Below are 21,747 nucleotides of genomic sequence, written 5' to 3'. Positions count from 1 at the left end.
CTTTCCGATTGATTTTCTCGTAAAATTCATCTGCAGACCTTCGCTGGCGCTGCAGCTTTCGTCGAACGTGTGCGGGCGCGCGAAAAAAAAAAAGAGGAGCGCGAGAGAGACAGAGATCGTTTGTGTACAGGCCTACATTATACCTATACGCACGGGTTGTAGCGCAGCCCCGCGGAATGGGTGCACACAATGCGCCCGTGCACATAGGAGTCACCCTTTCTTCGTTGCCTGACATTTTCTGCCGCAAGCTCTCACCCCTCGTGTGGCTTTGGCATTGATGACTGCGACGAACTTGAGACTCTATTAAGCCGTTGGGTACTTGTCGCATTTTTTACAATTGCTCTCGATCAAAAATCCGTTTTATCCGTTTACGTACTCTGTTATCATAATAATTCAATTTCATTAAAGGCAGTAGCTCGAGTAAACAAAAGCTCGCCTAGCGCCGAGCTTTATAATTTCGAAAATTCGCGGTAATAAGAGTTACGAATAAGGCGACAGCAGCCACCCTCGGGCAACTTAATTGAAAATCGTCCTCCGCAAAGCTACTTTTAAAGCGTTCGCGGGAAAAAGGCTCCCGAGCAAGCGCGCGCAGAGATTTCCAATCGAAATCTCGTCGGTTCCGAATTCATCCGGTATCCCATTCAACGCCGCGTCGAAAAAAACAAAGCTGCGCGCCCCGGCTTTACGGCTTTACGGCATTTATAAACACAGAGAGGAAGCGGCTTATTTTTCTCCCCTTGCCCGTGTGCGCATATATAGCTCGCGGGGCTACATACAACGAAGGCTCGACAGTTGGAAATTCAGTGAGTCGCACTTGAAAGCTCGCGCGGGGCAGCAAAAAAGCGGAAGCGTACATACACACACACATCTGGCGTGTACACGGGCACATACGAGGATATTAGATATAGGACGTTAGTGACGTTACGAGCATCGTAAACGGGAGAGTCGGGTCGCGATGGTGGGGGAGAGGCGTCGGCGCGCGCAGCCGCGACTGCACACATGTGCGGTGGCGGCGGCGGCGGCGGATAACACACAGCCCGGCAACAGTCGTGCGTGTGAGAGAGCCTGGCGGACTGGCAGCAGCGCAGGCCAAGGGACGAGAGCAGAGGATGACGAGCCGCTGGACGGTCGTCGTTCGCGCCTACTAGAGCTATACTTACTATCTGCAGTGTACATAATACTATCTAGGATTACCAATTGACCAGCGGCGGCGGAGAGTACAACACAGCGAGTGTTGTGCAGCTCTTTCCGGGGAGGGGGCCCTCGGAAGATGTGCATCGCTTCGCCCGACGACGACTGCAGCAGTGATCCGTTGTTGTGCTATTTGCGGCTGCATCTCCGCGCATGCAGGAGCAGCAGTGCCAGCAGCAGCAGCAGCAGTCACAGGCTCGCGGTGGCTTGAGGCAAAGTATGAGAGTCAACCCTAGCAAGATGTGCACTCCGATCGAGGAGAAGGTCGAGCAGAATCTCAAGGTAATGATATAGTATCGCGATAGGCTGATAGTACTCGGCGTGCGCGCGGCACCTGTCTGCACCTCTTCCTCTCCTTTCTTCTCGTCTCTCGCTGCACACCTCCTTCTGTGTACCTTTTTACACACATAATCAATGGGGAGAGCGAGCTGGAGATACAGCGTGTTGTGGTTTTATTTTTAAGCCCCTTGTCGCCGGGGAATTTGCGAGAAACCCTAGCTGCCCGTACTCGTGTGTGTGTCTGTGTGTGTGTGACGAGAAAGGATGCATTAGGTGATTATCTCGTTTTTGTGTTCCCCGGACACGCCGCGGTGGTGGCATTGATTTTCTCATTACGTTGTTTGAAAGGAACGCCGTAACTCTCCTTATTCCGCGCAGGAAACTATATATGCCAGCTCCTCTCCGTCGATACACGCGTGTGCGATACGTATACACCTATCTAGGGTGTATAATCACTTTTTCGGTCTTTCACCTGAGCGCGAGCCGGCTGGCGAATAACGACGGGCTGTGATTAAATGAAATATTGATCAGATTAGCATCTCGGGTGAAATCATTACTTTGCTCTCTCTCTCTTGGGGGAAGTGCTTCCTTCCCAATATTTTTGGAGCATGAATTATTCAGCATAAAACGTTTCTCCCCCTCCGCGTCTATATCTTTCTCTCTTATTTCCGCGAAAACGACGGAGGGGCCTTTTTCCAGAAAATAACAACAACAGTCGCTCTCCGCAAATGAAAAGCTCTCTCTCTCTCTCTCTCTCTCTCTCCGACAAACGTAACGAGCCTTTCCCACGGATAAAAAAGAAAACTTTCACGGGAGGAAACACAATCTACGGGAGGAGGAGGAGGAGGAGGAGGGGGGAAGGGGGGAAACGCATGTGCGCGCGTATTATGCGCTCGCGACAATGCAGCAGCGGCAGCTTCGCCCGGGCGAAACTCGCTCCACGAGTTCTACTCTCCTCTCTCACTCCTGCGGAGGTTCTAGACAACTTGTCGCCCATTGAGGACTAAACCGTGCGGCGCGGTTCTCCCTTCAGCTCTCTATCTCACTCGCACTGCAGGATCGATAAAGTCAACTTTATAACCGGAGCACATATAGCTCGGAGGCTCCTCGCCGTGTGTGTGCGCGCGAGAGAGATCTCTCGGCCCTGAGGCGCCCTTTTTTCACCTGCGATGCGACGAGAAGAGGAGCAGTGGAGCAATTTTTACGCCCGTGCGCGCGAGAGGGACTCTTCTCTCTTTCTCTCTGGCCCAGAATATCGAGCGCTTTTACTCTAATTCGAGCGATAATCACCACTAATTGATCCATCGCAGCGGAAAGGAGGCGCGCGCGCGCGAGAGCGTCGCCATCAGAGAGCGTGTCACTAATCCATGTTTCATGAGTTCTTTGAACCTCGACTCGCTCTTGCATACTTATATACTCGCGGGCACGTATATAACACTGTGCAGCTGCTATAGCTACCCTACTACCCACACACACACACGCGGACTCGTTTGCGCGAAAAAAACCAGTCGCTGCTCTATTTTCGGCGCGCTTTGTGGCACGCTCGCGCGAGCGCGCGATATTGTTGTGTTTTTTTTTTTTGCCTCGCGCGCGCGCCCGCACTTATTTTGCGGTCATTTATTGTGAAGGACTGTGTGAATTCCTGATGCGAGAGAGGGAGAGAGAATGACCGCGGGAATTCATCGCGCTTTCGGGATTAATTTATGCCCCAGTTCGGCTGGGGAGCCTCGCTTAAATTCCTGATTTATAAGGCTGTTTATTCGGGTTAATTATTTTATTGCGCGCTCGACTGTATTGTATAATAGGTACAACGCTCGTTCGCTTTGAACAAATCAGCATAAATTTCGCATGATGCATTCGGGGCGTTATAAATTTTCGCTAATGGGATTAACTTTTGGCGCGAGCAAACTTATGGAGCAATCAGCTCTCGCGTGTGCTTTTTTACCTTTTATGGATTAGCCGGCGAAGAGGCTTTTAAACAATTATCGGACTAGCGATTATAACGCCAAGTTTTCTAATGAACTAGCTTGGCTTCGTTGTACGCTACTCGGACGAATTATTATTATTTATATGCTTAGTTCATACCCCCTCGTATCTTTGCTATTTCGCCATTCGCTCTATTATTCATATCCCTTTTTCTATTCAACTATGTTATCTCCATAGCGCTTTAATAATTTCCAGATAATTACACCTCTAATAAAAGTATAGACATTTTTTTTCGCGATACTCATATTTCTGCATTATTTATAAAGCGATGAAAGACAGTTTTAATTTTTTTTATATTAAAATAACCAAGTCTATAGAATGTTGCCTGTGTAAAAGGTAGCTTAATTGTTGGAATTACTGTAAAGGTGAGGACTGGTATGGTAGCAGTGAGCGATGGCAAAATCAAGCCTATACCGACAAGACTCCATCTTACGATGGAAGTTCTCAAGCTACAGAGAGAGGATTTGGAGGTAACATTATCTTTGATTAATCCTTGACAGAGTATTTGAAGAATTTTACAATGAATTTGATTTACATGTGTAGCAGTCAGCCAATCATAACAAGATACCTGCAGATACTAAAGAAAGAATGGTACAAATTACTCGTCAGAAGGTAGGAGGTCTGGGTCTCAGTATAAAGGGTGGAGCCGAACACAAGTTACCTGTACTGATATCTAGAATTTACAAGGGTCAGGCTGCAGATCAGTGTGGTCAACTCTTTGTTGGAGATGCTATTATTAAAGGTGAGTCACACATTGTTGTGGCAAGCTCAAGCTTTCTAATAAATTTAGTCTCCGTCTTGAGCTTAAAGGCTAAATTGAAATTCAATAATCCAATATTGAGAAACCCGTTAGGGCTAAACTTGCATGTTTACCTGTGTGACAGTCAATATTGGAGCATGTTTTGTTGACAGGGACTATTTCCTTCTCACATCTCTGTGACACTCTCTAGCCGGTACCGAATAAATTGTTTTTCTCACCTAATCCAAATTCGTTTTCTTTTTCAGTCAATGGAGAATACATTACTGCGTGCAATCATGATGATGCTGTGAATATCCTTCGAAATGCTGGCGATATTGTGGTTTTAACTGTTAAGCACTATCGAGCAGCAAAGCCATTTTTACAGAAAACAGGTCAGTGTTCCAGTGAAAAATCACACTATTTAGCAATATTTAATGAAAACTATCTGAATTACAGAGAAGGAAGAAAAGTTAGACAATGCTAGTAATGGAGCTGCAGAAGATGGGTGGGTTTCGCCTAGTAAACTAGTTGCAAGCAGTCCAAAAGCTAGTGGTCACAGTAGACAAGGTTCAAATGCTTCAACAAGCTCTACCAAGCAGAAGAAGTGGGTGGACATAGTTACAGGTATAAAAATTATCAAGCCCAAGAATCTAAATTGCTTTGCTTCATTTACTTTATAATCAATCTAAATGGTTACGCAGTGCCCCTGATGATGGCATATGTGACAAGATACATCTTTGGCACTGACAAATTGAGACGAAACGCTTTCGAAGTTAGAGGTTTAAATGGAGCACGAACTGGAGTGATACATTGCGACGACACCGCGATTCTCAGTCAATGGCTCAAATACATTGCCGACAATATCACAAGTTTGACTTATCTGCAGGTGAATATTTAAAACGACCCGTTTTATTTTCCACAGTGTAAACTTTCGAAGCTAACGATCTGACTCGTTTGCAGATGAAGTTGTACAATCGAAACTTTGGCGTTGGCGAGAGAATCGAGTACATGGGCTGGGTAAACGAAGCCGTGAGCAACAGTAACCAACTGTGGCAAAGCTACAGACCAAGGTTCTTGGCGCTCAAGGGTCCAGATTTACTTCTGTTTGAAACGCCTCCCGTAAGCATATTTTTCAAATCAATATCAACGAATATACGCAATAATAAAAGCTTTAAAACTTTCAAAAGAAAAAGCTTTGTCGAGCGCACGATCGTACACAACGACGAAAATAGTAATGGCTCACAGACACGCACGTCAATAATTACGTAAAATCAATCGACGCGTCCGATATATAGTTCCAAAATAAACCAGCATTTCACCTTATTCATCGGTTTTGGCAATATATCTCTGCTCAGCGGAGCGCGCATACGGAGCCAGCCTCGCACGACGATCGATCCAATAATCGATGAAATTCTAATGGAGACGTCAACCTTTACAGTGTAACATAGGCGACTGGTCACGCTGTGCCCTCACCTTCAAGGTCTACCAGACGCTGTTCCGCGTGATGCGCGAATCCGAGAACGTGGACGAGCGTCAGCACTGCTTCCTGGTCCAGAGTCCGGGCAAGCCGCCGCGCTACCTCAGCGTGGAAACGCGACAGGAGCTTCTGCGAATCGAGGCTGCCTGGCACACCGCTGTCTGCTCTGCCGTCACGCATCTCAAGGTGAGTGCACCTGCGCCACTGCGCAGGCTTCCATATTACACTGTCGCCCTAGTGTCCTGTCCCTTTTAATATGCATGATTTTCGCAGCCGGCGCTTACATTTTGCGGCTCATTAGCATTGCGAGTTACGAGCTGGATTTGAATTTTCCTGGCGCCGAGCCAAGGATGCGGGAGCAGCTGTAAATAAGAAGCATATTACGAGTCCGGTTAATTTCTTTTTTATTAATTTAACTCGCCGCGTTTTTAATTGAATGTATATTTTGCGCTGTACTTGCATTCATAACGAATAAGAGCAGAGTCCGTTACAAAAGTTTTTTAATGAAACTTTCGTTGTTTCGTGCTGTTTCAAACGTCCGGAAAGAATGGTTTTTTAAGTCTCAAACTTGCATCCTTTTGAATAAAGAACACAAACAAGGTCGGCTAATTGAAACTCCCCCACAGTTAATTAACTATCATTCAACGGCGCGAAAATATTGGCACGGCTATAACACCCGGCGGAATAACGTTTTGTTGGTGTTATCTTTGGTTACACAAAGGCGTTTCGATGAAAATATTCCATATTTCGGTTCGAAGGCTCTTCTGACAACACAATATTTCATGCTGTAAAGCGACCTATTTTTTAGCGCGTCGTATACGCGAAGCTCGAGTTTATTCAGCGCTGACCTCATTACCTTCATTGAAACAGTCTTTTTGCATTTCAGAGTAAAACTTTTCCTATAACACTGAATGGAAGAGCTGCCGGTCTTACGTTAGATTGGACACAAGGATTTACTTTGACATTTGAAGGGACGACGGATCCTGTTTGGAGGTACAAATTTCATCAACTTCGAGGCTCTAGCGATGATGGGAAGAGCAAACTGAAACTACATTTTCAGGAACACGATAGCATCGCTATTGAAACTAAGGTATGTTTTCAACGTATGGCTTATTTCTTCGAAGTTTTTCTTTTACATTCTATAAATAAATAAGGACGTTTGCTTATAGGAATTGGAATGTTCACAACTACAGAATTTATTATTCTGCATATACGCATTTATCACAGCAAGAGTCGCCGCGGTGGATCCGACATTTTTAAGATCGGCGACCCCGTAAGAATTAAAGACGTAAACGAGAATTACGCACGACTGAGAAAGTTACGTAGCCCGCCATTGAAATCCGTTATATTCTTAAGTTTAAGACTTTTTATTTGTTTACGGACAAACACATATTAGGTAAACTAAGCGTGAGTGCGTTTTTTGTGCGAAGCGTATAACGCGATAATTTTTAAACCTAAGGTAAAATTAACAAGTACTAGTCAAGAATTTCACGTAGGCTTTCACGCGCACGTACTATTGACTCGACCAAATCAACCCTCCAGGTTTTGATAGTATGTATAGGGACGCCTGCACAATGTCTTGTATACATAAATATTTTTCCCTTTCCATTCGTTTTATTCTAATTCGATTTATTGTACTGCGTAGACGTTGCTTACCACGAGAATCTGGAGGATTCCATTACGCTTCATTGCTTTTTGCCGATATAACTTCTTTTCGTATACTTTTTTACGCTTCTTTTTTTACTCACTATTACGTGCAGAAGATACATTGTAGATTTGTATGGTTTTTGTAACACTTTTTCTTAAGATTATTAACATTTTGATTAATTGCTTTCCGCGAGCATGATGCATTTCACATCGAACATTATAGGTGCCTTGATAATTATAACCATGACGATCCATGCTGATTACCGGAATGGTAACAATCAAGTTGCATAAATCATCTCGAAAAACCTTGGTTCAAAGGTGTAACGGCAATGCAGATGCCCATAATTTCATCGTACGGATTTTTTTTTTAATTTTTTTACTAGACCCGTATAATGTTTTTTCATCGTTTATGGTAAACGCCAGTATTATTCTATTGTCAATAAAACGTGACGACGTCACAGCTATAGCTCCATAGCAATAAAGACTAAGTAGTTAACATAAATCTCAATAACCATGGTGGTTTCGTAAAAAATGAAAGAATGATTATTATTCTGAGTAATTTCGAGCTAGGGTCATCTAGTTTAGCTGTTACCAATTGTAATAGCAGCTTTCTGCTTTTGTTTTTGATAACTGTTTACGATGCTTTATTATTTAAAAATAAGAAAGAAAATGGAAAAGTCAATGCGCGAGTAAAACGTTACCTGCTTTTCGTTTTGACCCACAATGTTTCCATGAGAAATATATCGCAATTGCTCGTAAGTTTTTTGCTTCAGTAGAAAATTAACGATACGTGAATTGATAGATTACAAAAGAGTTCAAAACGTTCCTGAAATGATAAATAAAATTTACGTACTTTGTAAATAGAGTCACGGTCGGGTAGACCTAAACTGACCATTGGAAGGGTTCATTAAACTATATATATATTTATAAAACGATAGCTTGAGTTCACTTATCAAATCTTTTAAAGATTGTAAAATATCCAGAATACTTCTATAAATTATCTGAATATATATTAGTGAAGAGATTAGTTTCAGGTAATGTACGTTTATTGTTACAAATTTATAGAGTATTTTTAAAGTTCTATTTTCGATCCTTCGATTACTCGTAGAAAGTGCCTAATATATCGTATCTTAGTCATTGTTGTAGGTTAAATAAGTATAAATTTCTTTTTTTAACGACTTTGATATCGCTTGAATTGTTGGAGCTAGAAAAGTAAAAGTGCTTAATGTTTAACGAGCAAAAGTATAAAATTCTTCGATTTTTACTGCTCTGCCGTAAATTTATCTAGTCTGTAATTTTTTTAGATGCCACCATGGTTAAAGAATACTCGACTTTACATAGCGGAAGTTAAGGTAGAAACTTCCTAATATAAAATCATAAAGTTAAGAAAATAAAAATAAAAAAAGCATAAAAATTGCGAATGATATGGATACGTATGAATGCGTGTATATGAATCAGAGCTGGGTTAAATGTGTTTCAAATAAAAAGTAGAGAATGGAAAATGATCTTGAACCGCGATACTTACTTTTTTATTTCTTAGAAGACATTATTTGCCTTACAATAAAAATAATTTGATGAAATCAAAGTTAAATGTAACAGTTTCTACTTTTATAAATAGTCAATGACCAAAGTAATGTTTCATTGTTATACCCAACTAAGAAATGCTTAAACTATAACTCTTTCTAAAAGTACAATGTATAATTATAACATAACGATGTTAACAACAGATGTTACATTGAATTAAGCAATTTTTACGATACGGCGACAAAAGCCGTTTGTATACCAAAAGTCATTTTTTACTAACAACTAGTCCTACATTTTTTAAATATATTAAAATTCATTAACGACTAAAAGATTAATTATCTCTAAGAAATAAAAACTTTCACTTCTTTAATGCAGAGAATCTTCAATAGCAAGATTATAGGTCCAAAAAATGTTGTACTCGAAAATAAGAATTCAAATAATGTGATATACACTAATGAATATTTCCCACTCGTGTTCTTTACGTTTTAAGGATACAAAAATATGGTGTATCAAATACTCTTGCTTGAGCTGCTACTTTTGATCGAAACTATCTCTTTCGACAAATTACTAAAGGCTGTTTCAAGACCATTTTCTATTGTCTATGGCGTCAATTAAAAATTACTTTATCCAGCTTTGATCGCGGCGTGCTTTAAAGGCGGTTACATGAGAGTAAGATAAGTAAATAAATATATAAGCGATTGAATTTAATTACAGAAGAATAAGCCGGCATCATTTCGACCGTGCACCCTTTTTCGAATAAGGCACTAAATCACGTTCGCGAAAGCCTATGAAGACAATTATCTTATGCAAAAAAGATATTATAATAAATATAATATGCATATACGTATATAAACACATGTTACGCATATCAAGCGACTATCGCACTATAAATGCACTTGGAGAATGAATTTTCGATTTGACAAAATCGTTTGATCATTATCTATTTTCTTATAAACTAAGATGCTTAGTCTTTTTTGAAATAATATGATATGTATACTACTAATGGTAGGAAATTAATCGATAACCACACGCTTCAAATGCATATATGTCGATGTATATATATTTTAAAAGTGATAAAACAAATCTTCTAATAGTTATCAGATATTTTCGAATATATTATATTGCGTATTTTAGGTAAACGTATAAATTGAAATGATATAAAAGCAAATTTATGAAATATTTTTATCGTTTCCATCGCGCGCGAGTGCCGTGCGGAAATCTCACTCATAATATAATTGAAAGCTATACAAGAAAAACTCGAATACCTGAATTAGCGCGTACACATATAATACAATACTGATTTCATCGAAATGCCAATTTTGTCGAAGCGAGCGAAAATTTTCCCCGAGTGTGTACATTATCACCACCTCCACCACCACCACCGCTACACGACCTGTAATTAAATTTAGATCGTCATTAACAGACTGCACAATTGTATTGTACTACGTATAAGTTATAGAATATGCAAAATTTAACGGGAGGCGAGGAGGAAGGGGAGGGCGAAGCAGATAGAAAGTATAAACACTATAAATATATACGAGTTATAAAGGTGTTATGTAAGTGCAACCGAAAAAAATGATAAAAAAAAACGCTTGACCGTATGCATGATGACTAAAAAAAAAAAGAGACGACTACGATGTTGATTTTATCGCGACTTTGTAAAAGTCCTTCGGGCGGAGAGCTTGTGAAGAAAAAAAATCGCTTTTTTGACGCGCGCGCGACTTCATTTTTTACTACTCGAAAGCGAGCGATCGAAAACAAACCGCATGCTGTTATACTTATAGCTCTCATCGTTTCGCATACATTGTCTGTATACGTATATTATATATATACACCTATATATATATATATATATATATATGCTGCTTCGAGCGCGATCCTCCGTCTGTATACTTAGTTTTGGTGTAGAAAAACGAAGAGGAGATGATCTTCCCGAAGGACGTTATCGCGCGCTCATATATTATTCTGCAAACCTTTTTCTCTTCTATGTCACGGACACTCGCACACAATCATACAACTCAAGTACACCACTATTGCATCAAGCGATAATCTCGTTCTGTATACCACGCATCGCGCAAGACGTCATATCATTGTAAGAAAAATAAAAAAAAAAAAACAAAACAAGCGAACAAACGAACAAAGTGAAGCGCGCGGATATTATCATGCGCACTTGCGACAGCGCCGAAACCTAAGCAGCAACGTCTTACGTTTCGAAATATAGTTTATCTGTTATAATGTCTATCTTCCCAATTGACAATATGTTTCAAAATATATTATTGTTAGACGTTAACGAGGCTCATTTCTTTCGTCAAAAAAAAAAAAAAACAAAACAAAAACAACAAAAATCAAACCAGCTCCAATGTATACTCAATTACCAAGTCGCTCTTCGCTGCTGATGCAAGAAGAAGTGTCGCGCAGGTGTAATATATTTGCGCTCGGATGTCTCATTAGCGACGCAGCACTTTGAGAAAAACGACGGGGCTGCTACTGCGCGGCAATTGCCTCTCTTCTTTCAAACTGCGTGCCAATTACATCGCGCCCGGCTTATCTCCCAGCGGAGGGATAATAACCCGTCGGAAGGAGATTCATCGTCGATAAATTTGAGACGTACTCGGCGACTCCCTTTTCTCTATCTCTCACTTTCGTTTTCAGCTCAGTCCGGCATATTGTTTCTTCTGCCTTCCTACTTTGCGACTCGCTTTTTAATTTCACTCCTCGAAATTATTCGCGAGAATAAAAAGCCACTTTCGGAGAAGTTCCTCTCACTCTCCATCTCAAGAGAAGCCGAGAAGAAACTACTTGAATTTCGCGGCCGAGTTACGAAGATATTTGAATAATTCTTTAATATCATCCTTCATGAAGCGGCGCTAGACGGCGTGTCTTTTGCGAAACAAAAGTTTCAGCCGGAGCAAGGATACACCGCGCGCCTCTTCTCCAATATCATCCGCCAGCCTCGCGGTCACGTCGTCTTATTTCCTACCGCGTCGCACAAAGGCGAACGAAGAGTCCTTTTGTCGAGAGGAAGCTATGTGTATCGATCGCGGATTTCACGATTATCGAAATTCCCGCTGTCGAGTTGACGACCCAGCGCGTATAACGAGCAACTTCCAAAGTTTGATTGGAAAACGAGCCGCGCGTTCTCGGCTCTATTTATACGCAGAACGCTGATGCGCCTGGGACAAAAGGACATGGAAATGCGGCTCTCGCTCTCGTGTAATAAGACAGAGAGCCGCGCAGGGATAAAATACGATAAGGGCCGGCGTGTCGGCGAATAAAATGGAGGTCGCCGAATCGACTGCGAGAGACATAAAAGAGAGGGAAAAGCTCTCGGGGCGTTATTGGCCCGGCTCTCTGCGCGACTCTCCGGCGTTTTGTTACGTCGCGAGCTTTCGGGATGTTTAGTGGCCTCCGGAAATCATTTGAATTCCAAAACTCCGCGTATGTATCGAACGAGCTTTTATTTCTTTTTTACGCCGCCCCCAGACGTTTGATATTGGCAAATTGAAGCGGGTGTACAGGAACAAACAAACGTTTCTTCCGGTTTCGTCGAGTTCAGTATACACCGACGTCGAGCTTTTGACGCAACACTCCGGAATCTAAAAGTATATACCCGAGATTTAATTTTTAATGAAACGTTTAGAACCGCGAATTTTAAAATAATCAAGGGCTTAAGCCGCCGAGAGCTTTTAACGGAAGTAGGTCAAATTTTTATCCTTGAAGATTATTACGAATAGCGAGCTTGATCAGACGGCGTAAGTGCGCGTTTTTTGCCTTATCACCACGCGCGGATGTGTCATAAAATCTAGATCATGTATCGGCTCGAATTTTTTCAGTCGCATTATCCGGAACGACGACGCGTAATTTCATCATTTCGACCTACGCCTCCGAAGCACGCGTGTTCCATAAAATACCGTAAAAAATTTTTTTCCATATTTCGCGTACTACGTACGTTATAGAGTTACTGCATAGTTTCGCGATATGATTCGTCGTTGAAAGCGGAATAAAGTGACTTATCATGGGGCGCGGCCCTGCGCCTGCAAAGCTCCGAGGATTGAAGAGCTTTTATACTACCGGGGCTTGAATTTTTTGCTTCACCGATCGATACAGGGAAAAAAAGGACAATTTTTTCGCTCACAGCATGTAGCGCGCGATAGCGCGTTGACAATTTGCAAAAAACTAAAATCCACCTATAGCGTCCGGTCAGCAGCGAAGCGCTTTTTAAAAACGGGATTTCGAGCTTTCACGCGAGTTCTTTCCTTCGGATCGCTGCGACGCTTAATTACATCCGCATATAATCCTCCACAGGCGCTAATTCGTATTCGAAAAATTTCCGCCACAGTATAGGGTGTATATCAATAAAAAAAAGTCCATCATCAGTGAGCGATGAAATAAAGAGCGTAGCCCGCAAAGTTCTGGGGGAGAAAGTTTACACTCGACTGCGCTCGATCCGTCAAGAGCCTGACGTCTTTTGTAAACCTCTCTCTCTCTCTCTCTCTCTCTCTCTCTCTCTCTCTCTCTCTCTTCTGAAGGAAGTGAAATAAGAGCGACGCCGCGTATAGGATGAACCGACGAGGGGTGAGAGAGAGAGCATCGTACGTACGCAGCGTGATGTGATGGTGACTTTTCAGCTTTTAAACAAATGACTGCGCGACCAGACCCGGAAGACCCACGAAATTGCTTTTTTCCCATCGCAGAGTGATTCGACTTTGCGTAGAGAGAGAGAGAGAGACGCGGACTAATTTTTCGAAATTTTTTTCGGCGATGCTGACTGAGTGGAAAAAAAAAGCGCGAGGAATTTCCTCATTTAGACAGGGGAGATAATAGGTGCGCGAAAAATAGAGGAGGAATTTTAATGTCATGCAGAGAGCGAATTCTTCGAGCTCCGCCGGCCGTGAGACTGATTTTGCGATCGTCGCAAGCTCGCGTCTGACTAAGCGCTCACCTCTACCACTCGAGGCGAATCACCCTGCGGCGTACGCTGCAATTTTTCGCCCATAAAGTTCGAGGAAAAAATCGATTCCGTCATTGTTGTACGCACAGTAGCACACTCGAGAGTAAGCGACAGCAAAGGAACAATAGTCTCGCTCGCTCAGCTCGGAAGAGCTTTCCATATTCCTGCTGACTCTGTCTCCTGCTTCGCTTCGAGTTTGTTGTCGCAGCGGCTCGTTGAACCTGACGAAGCTTGCGCGAGCTGGTAGTCCATTTAAATTAGGGAAAACCCGACTTTACCGCTCGCGTATATAATTAGCGCTTTATCATTTTAGCTCTGCGCTGCAGCCGCACGCTATTCCTTAATTAAAAAGCTCGCGCGCGGCGTCGTGTATCCGCGGGACGCGCGGATTAGCGAAAAAGAGCGCCGAGAGCTTGAGATAAAGCAATTAACGCCAAGTGAGCTCTCCTCGGATAGCGTCTTTACGACCTATTGCCTGACAGTTACTCGCGAGACGTGCTTTATCTTCCGGGCCTGCCGCTGCTGGGCTTACTCGCGCTCGAGAGTGTCGTCGTTGTGTTTGGCCCGAACAGCGATGATGAGAGTTTTCTTGTGCCGAATGGAATCGATAGACTCGATGCCTCGAATTCGGATGTACACATGGAAGAACGTATATCGATGCGAGGGGAGAGATATATAGGAAAGAGCACGTCCGGGATGACGCGCAGTTATAACCGGGCGAATAACTTTTCGGCTATTGTTAATACACGTTCTATATCTGCATAATGCTCGCGGCCTGCATTTATCAGGCGCGGAAAATCCCGGAGATTCATCGAAACAGCGCGAAATCACAGCTGCGACGCCGAGAGCTGAGCAGATGAAAAAAGCTCTTTCCAAGGGATTTTTCTCACACACACACATGGGGTAAAAGCGAGCAGGTGGTCGCGCGCATCGATTGCGGCGCGGCGATGATAAAGGGCTAATTGCTCGAGCACTTACAAACGAGCGGTAAATTCGAGCAGTCGCTTTAATTAAGCGTTTTTCGAATAAATACGCGCTGCGGAGGGAAAAGCTCGTTCGCTCGCGCACTCTACGTCCTCGTCGTTTCTGGGGCTCATTTATGCGCTACAGCTCGCGAGTCTTTTTTTCCCGCTCACTCTCGTCACTTCTGCGAAGGAATATCCGCGAAAAACTGTGTCACGAACTTTCCAGAGAGCTTATACGAGGAATTTAGTATAGTCGCGAGGAATAATTTAATCTAGCAAAAATCCAGCCGCCGACGTAATTCATCTTACACGCCGTACAAGAGATTCTCACGGGCATATTATGCAGGGCGGACCGGAGCGACGAAGGCCGCGTCAAAGCATACATGCGCGACCTCCGCGATCTTTCGCACCGTCATTAAGATGCGCCAGAGGTATACTCGTAATATCTGGCGATATCGCCGCGAAACACGCGCCGGAATCGCACTTCTCTGTCACTGCAGCGCCAGTAGCTGAGGAGGTATACGTGTGTGCCGCTACGCACTGCTCTGGCTGTATAAGCCGATTATATAATCTCGACTTTGTAGTGGGGAGATGAGCGAGCAGAGGCCGCGTATTTGCGCCGAGTGGATTCAATGAAGCGCGCGAGCGAGCGTTTCACTCTCTCTCTCTCTCTTGAATTTATGCGCGCGATGCATTATGCATTATGTTCTATAGTGTGCACTCAGTAACATCTCTCTCTCTCTCTCTGCCGTGCGGATACACTGCAGTCCAAATCGCGAGTAGCGGAGCTTTATATTCCTCGCGAGCTTTTCCGAAATTCGCGAGAGGAAAACTGCGTTTACGGCCGCTGGACCGCGCGCTGGATCGAAGCGGGTTTATGCGCGCGAGAGCGACGTGCACACGTCTGTGTGGAGGGCTTTGATCGCGGAGCCGCGGGATTTTATTGTTGACGGAGTACAGCGACGCGTATAGGCTCTATTCGGTGGGTTTACTGCATGTATAGTTTTCAATATACGACATGATATTTGCTATTTTTCGATGAGAGCCCCAGTCACGTGCGGCTCGACGACAGCTCTTCAAAATCGAGCGTTTACGTAACGACCCCCTCTGTGCGCTATGTGCCGTTATTATTATCAAAATTCATAGACGTGAGAGGCAGAGTAAACAAAATATCCTCTCGTCGTTCCGGAGAAGCTGGCAATTACGCTGCTCGAGAATTTCGCGGTCGACCCGGCTCTCTTTAAATATGCAGCTGAGCAGACTCCGCGTGCTAATTGTATACGTATATATACCCGACCGCCGCGCGTGCAACGATCTCTCAGCAGCTTGAGATGGAAGCTTATGAAACGAATGCTCGGTATTATTCTGATACAATTCATCGCCGGGTAAAATATACGCGAGCCTCGAGCTTCCTAAACTTGGCAGTCTGTATATGTATATATATATATATATATGTGTTGTACACCACGAGGCTAGCATATTGCGTCGTCGCAACGATGTTTGCAGCGGCAGCAGCAGTGCACGTATATACATTTCGAACTTTGCCGCTAGTTCTGCTTGAAAAGCTCTCCCTCGAGAGAGAGAGAGAGAGAGAGAGGGAGAGAGAGAGAGTGCCGCGGCCACTTTATGCCCCTCCTGTACATTCATATTTTACGACACGACGTTCTTTTACCCTCCAACTGTGTTCTCTCCGCGGCGGCGTATTTTATATATCGACGGACTCGAAATCGCGCGTCTCTGACACGACGGGCGGCAGCTCTGATTGAAAGAAGCGGCTCTAATCGAGAGTAGCTGTCGCGTTGAATTTCCCGCCCCGTATATTTCTGTAAGCGCTGGCAACGATGCGGAAATATAACTCGACGAGATGAAATTGTCAAAACGTTTCGAGGCGTGCATAGTGTCGCGCGTCCATAGCTCGCATAGTTTTACGCGGATGTACATGTAGTAGCGAGCTTGCAAGCACAGATTTTAGTTACAGATCGAGCGCCCCGATAATTTCGTTAGCCGGCGTAACTATGAATGTATAGCCGCGGAGATAATTAACGCCCGCTCATATCGCTGTGGTTATTCGTAAATACGCACACATACACAGAGAGCAGATCCGATGCGCGATAAACGTCGAACCGGGCTCGCGGTTATAAAGCGACGCGAAATCAAGCACGATGCAGCATAGTTTGCAGTCGAATTATACAATAGCAGCGACAAAGCCCGTTTAGCGTATACGACAAAGCCAGTCTGGCGTATAAAGTAAAAATAAAAGCACACTAAACCGTCGAGACTATACTCCCAAGGCTTTTAAGACTCGGCGCGCCTCTGCGAACTTTCGCGCGCCGGCGCGACGCGACGCGAAAGTTGCGCCCATAAATTAATACGACGAATAAAAAAAAAAAACGATCGCTCGCACGTGGAGGAGTTTTCCGATAATTCGAGGGAACGTATAACTTTTCGGCAGTGATTTAGGCGCGCTTTGCATGTATATATACTTACACACACAGCTCTTCGCGAGGATATATCCGCGACGTATCGAGGCCGAGAAAGAGAGTGGTATGGGTGTGTATATACATAGCAATCGAATATCGACGACGACTTACATGGGCAAACAGTGCATTCCGAGCAAGACGAGGAGAGTTGAATCAAAGAGACGATCCTGGCATTCCGGGCGTCGGCACGTACTTTTTGCGTATGGGCTTTTCGCGCGAGAAATTACGCGCCTTCCACTTGACTCTCTCTCTCTCTCTCTCTCTCTAGATAATGGAAAACACGTCTCGCGCGAGCTATTCGAACCCGCGCTTGTCCTCCCTCGGCGGTTTAATAACGCCTCGAAAAATTGAGTCCCGAAGAATCCGTGAACTCTCGAGATGCATCGCACGTGCGCGCATGCATAATATAGAGCGCGCGCTTGCGAAAAGTTTCCGGATTTCTTAAATTAGCCCCCGCCTCCCTCACCCCCCCCCACCCTTGTGTGCCACTTACGCCTCGCGGAATCGGATGTACCATAGGTGAGTCGCGGAACGAGGAAAAAAATGGGTATTTTGTCGGAGAGAGAGAGGGGGGGGGGAGGAGGGGAGGGAGGAAGCAAAGCGTGAGAAGCGACGTGTTACACGGCTTAAGGGCGCTGGCGCACTTGATCCCGGAGCGCTTTAACTCTCTCGCGTATGTGCGCTGGCTATTCGAGCTGAAACTAACCGCACGACGAGACGAGAGAGTAAGCTCCAAATGATGTCTTATATGCTGCGTCACGAGTTCTGCCTCGGCGAGGATTTCAATTCTCCCTAGCTCTCGGATGAGCTCACTCGACGATTATCATTATTATTGCCGATGCTTAAGCCTGTGGAAATGGATTTCAGAGCGTCAGTCGAATGGATGTGCGAAGACACCAAGGACAGTGAAACAGGCGAATCGTTAGAAAAAAACAAAAAAAAAACCCTCGGATTCGCGGTTAGGTACGGAGAAAGCGATGCGGATTAGCCGGTATATATATATAGCGCGCGGAAAGACGACAGCAGTGCGCGCGGGGTAGGTGAGCCCCCCCCCCCACCTCGCCGGGGACTCTCGCTCAATTTTCTGATTGTTTTCCGATAACTCGCCCGGGGAAACGGAAAAATAACGAGCTTTCAATTAACCTCGTGCCGGCGGCGTTGGCCTCGCGCGCGTGAAAATAAAATGATCCTTTCCTCGACTGACCGACTCTGATTGCCGGCGCGTCGCGCTTGTAATCGATATCGCAACAGCTGGCCTGCGCCGACGGCATGTATATACACGTGAAACGTCCCGCGATCGCTTATCGCTTTGCTCGCGTGAATATTATATACCGTCTGGCTAGTAAATTAGAAGTATACGCGAGAGAAGGTGTGTAAGTAGGGCAAACGTCGTTTTGATACGGTGAGAGCAGCAGCAGGAGTGACTCGTCGTCATTAGCTCCGGCTGCGGGATCCTCTTTCAAGGGCCGAGAAAGAGAGAAAGAGAGAAAGAGAGAGAGAGCGCGCGGAGAATTTTTTAATAACGCTCTCGCCTATCTGTTTTCTTTACTCATTCGAGGCGCTTTCTCGACTTTAAAGCGCAGCTCCTTCCTTCCTCTCCTCATTTTAAAGGATTTTAAATCACCAGGGAATGCTATAACGTGTTCTTTTTCTCATTACTCACCGCTCGGCCCTCTCCTGACTTACGACTGCTCCGGCGTAATACCTTTTTTCCCAAAGACCACGACGACGCGTATTGTCATTCCGAGCGAAGCCGAATAAACGGAAAGCGATAAGCGGGCCAACGATAGATGCACATACGAAATTGAAAGGAGACCGTATAGTAAACGGTGTATCGATCGAGCGGATCGTTCGGCAACTATAACTGCCGAGTTTATATGTAAAAGGAACAAAGGCTATTCGCGTGCCTATCGCTTCGCGCGCACTGCCGCTCCGCCTCGAAACTCGCTTTTGAAAGATAATCCGCGCGGCAGTCTCATTCTCCGGTAATCCGAAAGTCGATTTATTCGGTTGTTCGCGAAGAAAATTGCGCATTTTGCGCCGACGTGCCCATACCGTATACGTAACACTCGAACGCGATATCTGTGTGTACAGAAGGGCTGAAGGAGGCCGGCACGTGGATGACCGCGAGACTGGCGCGCGGGCTGTTTTGCACAGACGTGTGTGCTGCTGCAGACAGCTAGTGCTCTGTCTGCGCCGAAACAAGCTCATTAGGCCGGTTATTAAACCGAGTGCGGGCGCAGTTGGGAATTCAATATACTGTCTATACCTCGTTGCTGTTCGTTGCACTTCCGTAATCTGAGCTTCGCGCAAACACTGCCCTTCCGCTCATTGCGATGATAATTAAATCGCGATTATTTCGCCAGTTGGCTGCTGCAAAACGCTGCATCCGAGAGCCTTTCGAGCCTATCATTTGCCGGATGATTACGCTCCGCAGTGACGTATGTTTCGCGGGCTCGCATTAGTAGGCATAGCGTTTCGCGGATTCTATATGCAGCGTATGAATGTTAAGAGGCTTACGCGAGCTTTCGTTGAATATTTCGTTGCGAAATCGAGAATAGCGCTCTTTCGCCGTCTACTCTACGATCAGAGTATCCGAGCTCTTTGACCGTATAAGCCGCTTTCTGATTTCAGCGTACACACCCCTTTACGAGAGAGAGAGAGAGAGAGAGAGAGAGAGACAGCGTTTCGGAAGCGAAGAATATATCTCGCGCACCAAGTTCCGCAAGTGTCAATAGTCCGCGAGAGTCGTTTCGCGCGCTGATACGCGGTTTCGCTCGACGTTTACGACACTCGGCAGTTCGACGTTACACACACACACACGCGCGCGCGCGCGCGCGGACGCATAGATTGCAGAGAATAGACGATATCGATTCGTCGTCGCGCGGGCGTTTTACGTAACGGGAGGCTGTCGCGGCGTTAATTTCATTTGACTCCGGCTCGCGGGTCCTCCCGTGAGTCGTTATAACGAGGCCGCGAAATTTCCGCGCGGAAACGCCCTCGCCTCTCTGCTCGTAAATCCTCGTCTAGCTTCTCGAGGACCGCGATTCGTTATTTATTTTTCTCCTGATTAACGTCCGACCGAGATGATGCAGCGCCGGTGCATAAATTAATCGCGCGACGATCGGCGAGTGTGTAACGAGAGGATTCCGACGAATAGTGTATGCGCGATACGGCGAATCGATCGAACGTGCCTGTGTGTATTATAGAGCGAGAGGTGTCGCGTGTGTCGGATTTCCAGACACGCGCAGCCGAACTTCAAAAGAACAGTCCACAGAGATCAAAAGCGCTTATTCCCGATGCTTATAACGTTCCGTGATCGACCTCATCATTTCGAGAGAGAGAGAGAGAGAGAGAGAGAGAGATGCCTCCCCTTCCACGCACAAGTCGATCAGTATGCGCGCGCGATGCGAAGGTCGATCCTCGCGAGCGGAAAAAATACGTCGAGAAAGCCGCTTATAGCGCACTAATGATCCCGCTGGCAGCAAAGCTCGAAGAATACAACACACGCGCGATTGCATTCGGCCTAAAAGTCTCGCAAACGAAATTGCCGGGGATGTACGGTAGACAAGAGAGAAGAGCGGAGCGACGATATAACTCCGCGAATCCCTGCAAAAATAACTTTCCCTCTCGACAACGTAATCATCCAAATAAAGAGCCGTCGCGTCGCGCGCGCAGCCTAACAGGTGTACACGCGGCCCGGAGAATGTTATTCAAAGTGCGCGGAGAAAAAGGGGGAAGCAACGCAGGCTCAGACGATATTTTTTAGCGAGTTAAGCGAGTATGATAAATTGGATAGGCCGAGAGAGACTCGCTCGGTGCAGTATAGACACAGCAGCAGAGGGGAAAGCTCTTTCGGTCTTAGCCGTAAGTGAGCTTTAGCGCGTGTATAAAAGTGAGATAAGAAGAGTCGTCTAGACAAGTACAAATTTTCAGTCTCCGCGAAATCCCGGCGGCTCGCCGAAAATCGACAGATTTACCATCATCACACGGGTTATTAACTACGCGCAAATGTTGACGATGGCAATTGATTCGCCCTGATATTACGCGTAGCCCCGTGGACGAACGATATTTTCGCCTGTTTACCTATCGTATTGACTCTATCGGCTCTACCGAAATCCGCACACGCGTTTCTCTTTTCTCTCTCTCTCTCTCACTACCGTAAAAAAGCCATAAATATACAGTCCCGCGCCCCCCCGCGCGAGCAGTGAAGAAATTTAAATTTCCAGCCCAGCGTGAAAAACATCCTGTCTCCATAACTCTGACAATGCAGATCGCTATATGTAGCAGTATAGCCGCGGCGACGGAAGCTGGCGAGCTTTTATTTGGCTAGACTCGCAGGCGCCGGTGCCTAGTTTTGGCAACCGAGGAAGCTCCGGCGACGCCACGCACACTGATATACACGTATATGTATAATTCCTTCCGTTCTCTATACTGGCCGGGATGTGCGCGGCCCGTTCAAACATTGATTTTTCAGTCGCTCGAAAGAGAGAGAGAGAGAGAGAGAC

The 21,747-nt window shown here is 45.3% G+C and overlaps 1 protein-coding gene across 2 annotated transcripts; it reads left to right on the top strand.

The window, feature by feature from the left end:
• The first annotated feature begins 1,029 nt into the window (after positions 1-1,029).
• Positions 1,030-11,133, top strand: LOC100121834 (gamma-1-syntrophin). 2 transcript variants are annotated; one of them, XM_016985299.3, is made up of 10 exons: positions 1,030-1,473; positions 3,822-3,926; positions 4,000-4,198; positions 4,462-4,587; positions 4,652-4,819; positions 4,897-5,081; positions 5,156-5,314; positions 5,634-5,858; positions 6,559-6,762; positions 6,842-11,133. In XM_016985299.3, the coding sequence occupies exons 1-10, from the start codon at positions 1,345-1,347 to the stop codon at positions 6,947-6,949; spliced, it is 1,608 nt and encodes a 535-aa protein (XP_016840788.1). In that variant the 5' UTR covers positions 1,030-1,344; the 3' UTR covers positions 6,950-11,133. The 2 variants fall into 2 exon arrangements, with proteins under 2 accessions (XP_016840788.1, XP_016840789.1); XM_016985300.3 differs by having other exon boundaries at positions 1,317-1,473; positions 4,003-4,198.
• Positions 11,134-21,747: the final 10,614 nt, after the last annotated feature.

Source organism: Nasonia vitripennis, chromosome 4, assembly GCF_009193385.2.
Source record: "Nasonia vitripennis strain AsymCx chromosome 4, Nvit_psr_1.1, whole genome shotgun sequence".
In the NCBI taxonomy this organism is placed as follows: domain Eukaryota; kingdom Metazoa; phylum Arthropoda; class Insecta; order Hymenoptera; family Pteromalidae; genus Nasonia; species Nasonia vitripennis.
Note: the sequence above shows the minus strand (reverse complement) of the source record. Positions and strands in the feature narration are given on the sequence as shown.

Excerpts from the sequence above, each read along its gene's own strand:
- LOC100121834 (XM_016985299.3), top strand. The coding sequence starts at position 1,345 with ATGCAGGAGCAGCAGTGCCAGCAGCAGCAGCAGCAGTCACAGGCTCGC. Across the intron at positions 4,199-4,461 it reads TGGAGATGCTATTATTAAAG|TCAATGGAGAATACATTACT; the intron begins GTGAGTCACACA and ends TTTCTTTTTCAG. Across the intron at positions 6,763-6,841 it reads GCATCGCTATTGAAACTAAG|GAATTGGAATGTTCACAACT; the intron begins GTATGTTTTCAA and ends GTTTGCTTATAG.